This window comes from Adiantum capillus-veneris, chromosome 19 (assembly GCF_014529385.1).
Source record: "Adiantum capillus-veneris isolate H3 chromosome 19, ASM1452938v2, whole genome shotgun sequence".
In the NCBI taxonomy this organism is placed as follows: Eukaryota; Viridiplantae; Streptophyta; class Polypodiopsida; order Polypodiales; family Pteridaceae; genus Adiantum; species Adiantum capillus-veneris.
This window is the reverse complement of record NC_140949.1, coordinates 149,589,543-149,595,408: the sequence shown is the minus strand read 5'-3', so window position 1 is coordinate 149,595,408 and position 5,866 is coordinate 149,589,543. Positions and strand designations below refer to the sequence as shown.

Here is a 5,866-nt window from a genome sequence, read left to right as displayed (position 1 = left end):
GAGCACCACTCTCTTATGCTTGGGAAAAATTAAGAGAGCATGATGATTTCATTTTGTTTGACCTTGGCTCTACCCACAAATTCATTTTTTGTTGAGCTAGCAGGAATTCATTACTTTGAGATGGGAGATATGGTAGAAACAAATGGGGCTTTCAAAGCGCAAGAGGCCTCAGTCACTCCATTGATTGGGAAGCAAAGGCTCCAAGTGCTGCCAAAGCCGAACTTCTCAATTGGCTTCATGGCTGCAACATCCTGAATCATGGGGGAGTTGTATCGAGCACCCAATATCTTGAAAAAGGGTTCTTTTAAGTGCAATTCAATGATGAGGCATCAATGGCCAAAGTCTTGGCTAAAAGCCCATTATTTCTCAACCACTCACCAGTTTGCGCGCTTCCTCGCTACTCTTTTTAATACATGGTCAGTAATAGGAAGAGGATAATTGTTACGGATGGTAATTGCATTCACTTTTTTGAGATTGATGCACACTCTTAACTTGCCGTCCTTCTTAGGTACCACCACAATTGGGGACACCCAATCTGTGTGTTCAATTTCGTAAACGAATTCAACTTCCTTTAACTTATAGAAAATGAGAAAGTAGATAGAGACTACATGCACAACCTTCTTATATTCTTCACCAAACATGTTTCTTCATTGCAAAAACTGAAGCAAAATGAAACTACGCCCTTCCATAGGAAAGGGTACTATTTTCGAGTGCCCGTATTTTGAAAGAATAGGGGGCCCTTCAAATCCTAACACTCTTGATGATGATCGTCATTGGAACCTTCAGTGTGAACTATTGATGTGCCAAACCTTGCTTAGGACCAATGATGGGCTCCATGCATGTCATGCCATCTCACATGGGTTGGACAGCCAATATCTCAATTTGTATAAGAGGATGTATGGGGTAGTGACTATTGTCTTCAATAAGCTTTCGGCGGGGCCGTGGGCCGATTAGGATCACACCAAGCTTGTTGTGCTATGGTGGGCATTATAAAATTGAGGACAAAACCGAGAAGAAAAGAATCCACGTGACGCATGAAGAAGGAGATCAAGGTACCTGGTCGACATGCGTATTGTGTAGGAACTTTGGAATAGCCCATTGGTAATAAAAACCTCTCGACATGTAGATCGCATACACATACGAGGCCAGCCTGGGTGCACCACGAACCGTCGTGCGAGGACGTTGCTGTCCGGGGAGCTAGATTATATGAAGCGGGCCGAGCGCAGCTGCTGCCCGGCGCCGGTGCATCTCCCTGCTCTCGCTCTCTCTCTCTCTCTCTCTCTCTCTGCCTGCGGCTGTCAATGGCGGCCGCAGCTCCTCCCCATGGCAATATACTTTCCTTCTGCCCGCGGCCCTGCTTTAGCAGCAGCAGCAGTTTGCAGGAGCTGGAGGCCGAGTGCTACTCGCAGGAGCTAGGCCTGCTTCTTTCTCAGTACTACGATCTAAACTGCAGGAACACTAAGCCCAAGCGCAAACCCAAGCCGGGTGTCCTGAAGGACGGCGCAAACGCAAAGTCCAGGGCTGACCTTGCAGCAAAGCCAAAGCGCATGTCCAGCCGGAGGAGACGCACCGCCGCCCTCCAGCAAGCCACCTGCACAAGGCTTTCTGCTGATAAGTCCTCTTTCAAGGACCTGGTCTATCAATTCACAGGCTGCCCTTCCGACCATCATCATAGACTTCCCTCTCAAGTTAATGTTCCTCATCATCAATATCATGCCGTCCAGCACAACGGTGCTCTGCTGGCCACTGCCCTCTCCGAGAGCTTGCGGACGCTGGATGCCATCTCCTCCTACTTGCTGCAGCAGGCAGCCTCCTCTCCCGACGCCGCAATGCTTCACACCCACATCGCCACCAAAAGCAAAAGCTTGGCTCTCTTGCGCCAGCACGCCCACGCCAATTTGCCCCCACCGCCTCGTGCCAATTCAAGAGGCATTTCCCATTCTGCCAATTAAAGTGGCGTTTCTCCCTTTGGGTCCGATTTATGCACCAACAATTACACTTATAAGTTTGTAAGCCCCCAGGACAGCACCGTTGACATCTCTTATTCTAATGGCTCTAGATTATCTCTAAATGGTGCTCCTACTATAATAGGTTCTACACAACAGCTAGATCATCATCAATTTGTCTCGGTTGTCAGTAGCTCCCCCCCTCCTCCCGCTCCCTCTACTGGTGTTGTTGTAGCTGCAGCTAGCTCTGATTCTTGTACTGATGTTGGGATTTGCATGAGTCCCACAAGCATCGGCTCTGTTACTCCCATTCCTAAATATATTGGCTCTACGATGATCGACAAGGACACTGGGCCAATTATTCATGCACCATCTAATCTCCACATTCTTCATCATGGGGCCACCAATATGCACGAGGTCGAGGATATGACTAGCTCCTTCAACATTGTTGGGGGCGACCGGGTCACCAACTCTTTGTATATTGTTGGCCATGATCACACCACATGGCCAACAAGCGGTTTTGATGATCCCAACAATAGTACTAGCTTTACTTTCACTCTTGACGTCCAACTCCCTAGCCTTAGTGACTTTGAAAGCTTCAACTCTCCCACAACTAACCGCGAGCGCCTCATGCTCATGAACTCCAATTGTGTCTCATGGTGCTTGCCTCATCTAGGCAAGATGGGCTCTGCCTCATGCAACAACTTTGATTTGGCTCCCCCTGGCCACCACATCAATCAAGATTCTGACATCCTCTCTCATGAACACACTACTCCCACTTTTGCATGGTAATAGCAGTTGGATTGGTAGACTAGTCTGACAATCTAGCTACAATATATTGTTAGGATCATGTCAAGCTCACATGTACTACTTATGTCTCGATTATTAATTGATTTCTCCACTAACTAAAAAAAATGTCACAAACAACTTCCAAGCTCTAGTTATAAATTGATTTCTCCACTAACTAAAAACTATCGCAAACAACTTCCAAGCTCTAGTTTTCGCTTAATCTAAGTTTAGCCACTTATTATAAATCCTCTTGTTAGTTACAAGTAAGCATAAACCTCATCTTCAATCTTGAGCATTTACTTTTTCCATGGTAGGTTCACGTATCGCTAAGGTACTCACCATATTTGATTTTTATAACTAGATCCTAACCCTAATTACAAAAAAATTGCTTGCAAGCGAGACAAAACAACCATCTATCACAAAAGAATTTGAGAATTTAGTTTTTCAATTAATTTGTTGACTTTAAGTACTAGGTGGATTCTTTGCTTATTACAAGCAACAATGTCATGCTTCCTAGTCAATTGTATGGTTGTTTATCGGGAGTTTGACCATTAAGAGATTTTTGTGTTGCATGTGTTTAAGGGGTTTTTAGTTTCAAAGGCCCTTTCCACTTCCATAATTGTGAGTAAATTGATCCTTTTTGTTTATAACACAATTTATAGCATTCTCACAATGCATGGTCAAGGATCTCTCTCTATTCCTTTCTCCCCATCTCTAGGCCTCTCTATCGATCTGTCTCATTCTCTATATCTCTCAATTATGATCTCTCTCCCCCCCGCCCCCCTCCATCCCGCCCCCCCCCCATGTAGTGGATCTTCTTCTTCAACAAAGGCCACAAATCTTATGCAAAATGATTCTAGATCTTCAAGTTTCAAAAGATTTTGAATCATGTCTAGCACAATGGAAGCAAAGAGAATTCATACTTAAATAAACAAACAAGGTGAAAATTCCCATCATGTGCAATGGAAAATGAAACTCTATGAGAGCTTGTATAGTAGAGAATAAGAATCTCAAGAATATAGTTGAGTTGCGAAAGGTATGCTTGAGCAAATGACGCTAAAGAATGTAGACACACTCTTGTGGATATGAATGCTCTCAAAGTATTAATGAGCAAAGTTCAACTTGACTATGTAGAGAAACTTGAGAAAAGATTTCACACAATGACACCTAATCCAAGTGAAAGAAACTTCAAACAATTACATATGGCTGAGTCCTTTTGCCTAAAGTTTTGCAACCAAAAGGACTCAAGTTTTGCAACCAGATTAGGATGTTTCAACCTCAATTTTGGAGTTAGAGTCCATTCATACACAAGAATGTGAAGGCTCAAGTTGTGACAAATATTCTATCACTACAAGAGGTTGTGTGCTCTTGTGATGTTGTTAGCAACAGAAATACATTGGGTTTTTATACCTCAGGCGTCGTTAAGACCGTTGCTAACAACGTCGATACGAGAACGTTGCTATGAGCGTCGCTAAAGGTCGTTATGATCGTCGCTATAGGTGTCGCTATATAGCGACGTTTATAAGCCATCTATAGCGACACTGCAGAGCCTTATATAGCGACGGTTATAGCGACACGCGAGAGAAAAAAAAATTGGTGGCAACCCTGCCACCCATCAACTATATCGAATGTTTCATTAATTGATTCACCTTTGAAAAAAAGTGTAAGCTTAGCTATAGACCCAAAGTAGTCACCCACAAGACAATATAACCATTAACTCCATTATCCATAGTATTGTTTGCAGAATAAAGATACAAAACCGACAAAAGTAAATTGATGAAAGTAAATCAATGACAATTGTACACATCACAGGCAAAATCACTTGATTGTTAAACTTTGCAAATCTAATAGTTACAACACCATTGTCCTTATTGAAAAAATATACTTGGTTTTCAAAAAGACGTATAAAAGTCGTCTCATGATACATATGCTATGACAAAAAGATACTAATGCTATCTAGCTACGGCTAGATTGACGTCGTCTAATCAACCACTGATGGACATTCTGAGTTCTTGCCTGCTCGTACGATGTGGGGTCATGTCATGTCATCGACCACTGTCAAAACATACAAAGAATCCATTATGTTAGAATTTAAAAACCCCTAAACCCTAAACTATCAAACATAAAGAGCAATGCAAAAAACACTTACAAAATCGGCCTCAAATGATGCCCACCCGTCGCTCCCCGAGTGGTGCGAGCTCCCTGCCTCTACTCGCGCTCTGGCTGCCTCCTTTTGTTGCTTCCACTTGTCGGGATTCTCGCGTGCTGTTTTCTTCGCATTCTTCCAATCTTCTTTGGCTAGCCAATCTGGTCTGTTCCACCCATGCTTGATTGCCTTTTGCACTTCGGAACGCTTGTGCTTGCAGTATTCACGCATTCGAACCTTCATCGGGTATTCATTGAAGCGGTCATCCCATGTTGGAACGGGAAACTCTTCATGAAGCATGCTGATGACTTTGTCTTTTAAATCACTTGGTACTTCACTCTAGGTCTTTAGTATATAGTGTCTAAACACCTGAGAGCAAAGACCAGGCATGCGCGAAATCACCTTCTTGCCTTCATCATCCAAGATGATGCCGTCGCTGAAGTCGACGGAGTAAGGCAAGCCCTCTCGCCGGTGACGCGTGAACCTGGATGTCCCGGCAGGGGTCTCTAGCGGCGTGTCGACAGGGGTACGGACGTCAGGTGTCTCCACTGGAGTCTAGGCCCCGAAGCGAGGAGTGTCCACTAGAGTGACTCCTGGAGGAGTAGCTAGTGGTGTGTAGCCACTAGGAACGCCCGTCAGCCGCGCAAAACCTGGTGTCGATGGCGATGTCGTGGCTTGTGTCGGGGCGGGCAAAGAGCCTCATCGAACACGAGGCGATTTCGAAGCATTGAAGACGGCATCCCCACAACAACCGTCACTGCCACCACTAGAGCGTCGGTGCCTAAACGAGTGTGAAGATCGTCTCCTTGACACTGAAGCTTCAGAGCGCGCTGAATGCTCCGAAACAGAGGGAGACGCGGCCGGAGTAGGAACGCACGATGGTGCGCCAGAGCGATGACGCTCCATGTACCACTGTCTCTGCTCGGGTGAGAAAGAAGAAAGAAACTGCTCAAAATCCCTAGAGAGAGAGAGAGAGAGAGAGAGA

General features: G+C 45.0%; 1 protein-coding gene across 1 annotated transcript; it reads left to right on the top strand.

Moving 5' to 3' along the window:
- The first annotated feature begins 716 nt into the window (after positions 1 to 716).
- Positions 717 to 3,206, top strand: LOC147435057 (uncharacterized). The gene has a single exon (XM_086490083.1). The coding sequence runs from the start codon at positions 1,302 to 1,304 to the stop codon at positions 1,950 to 1,952; it is 651 nt and encodes a 216-aa protein (XP_086346209.1). The 5' UTR covers positions 717 to 1,301; the 3' UTR covers positions 1,953 to 3,206.
- The last annotated feature ends 2,660 nt before the right edge of the window (positions 3,207 to 5,866 follow it).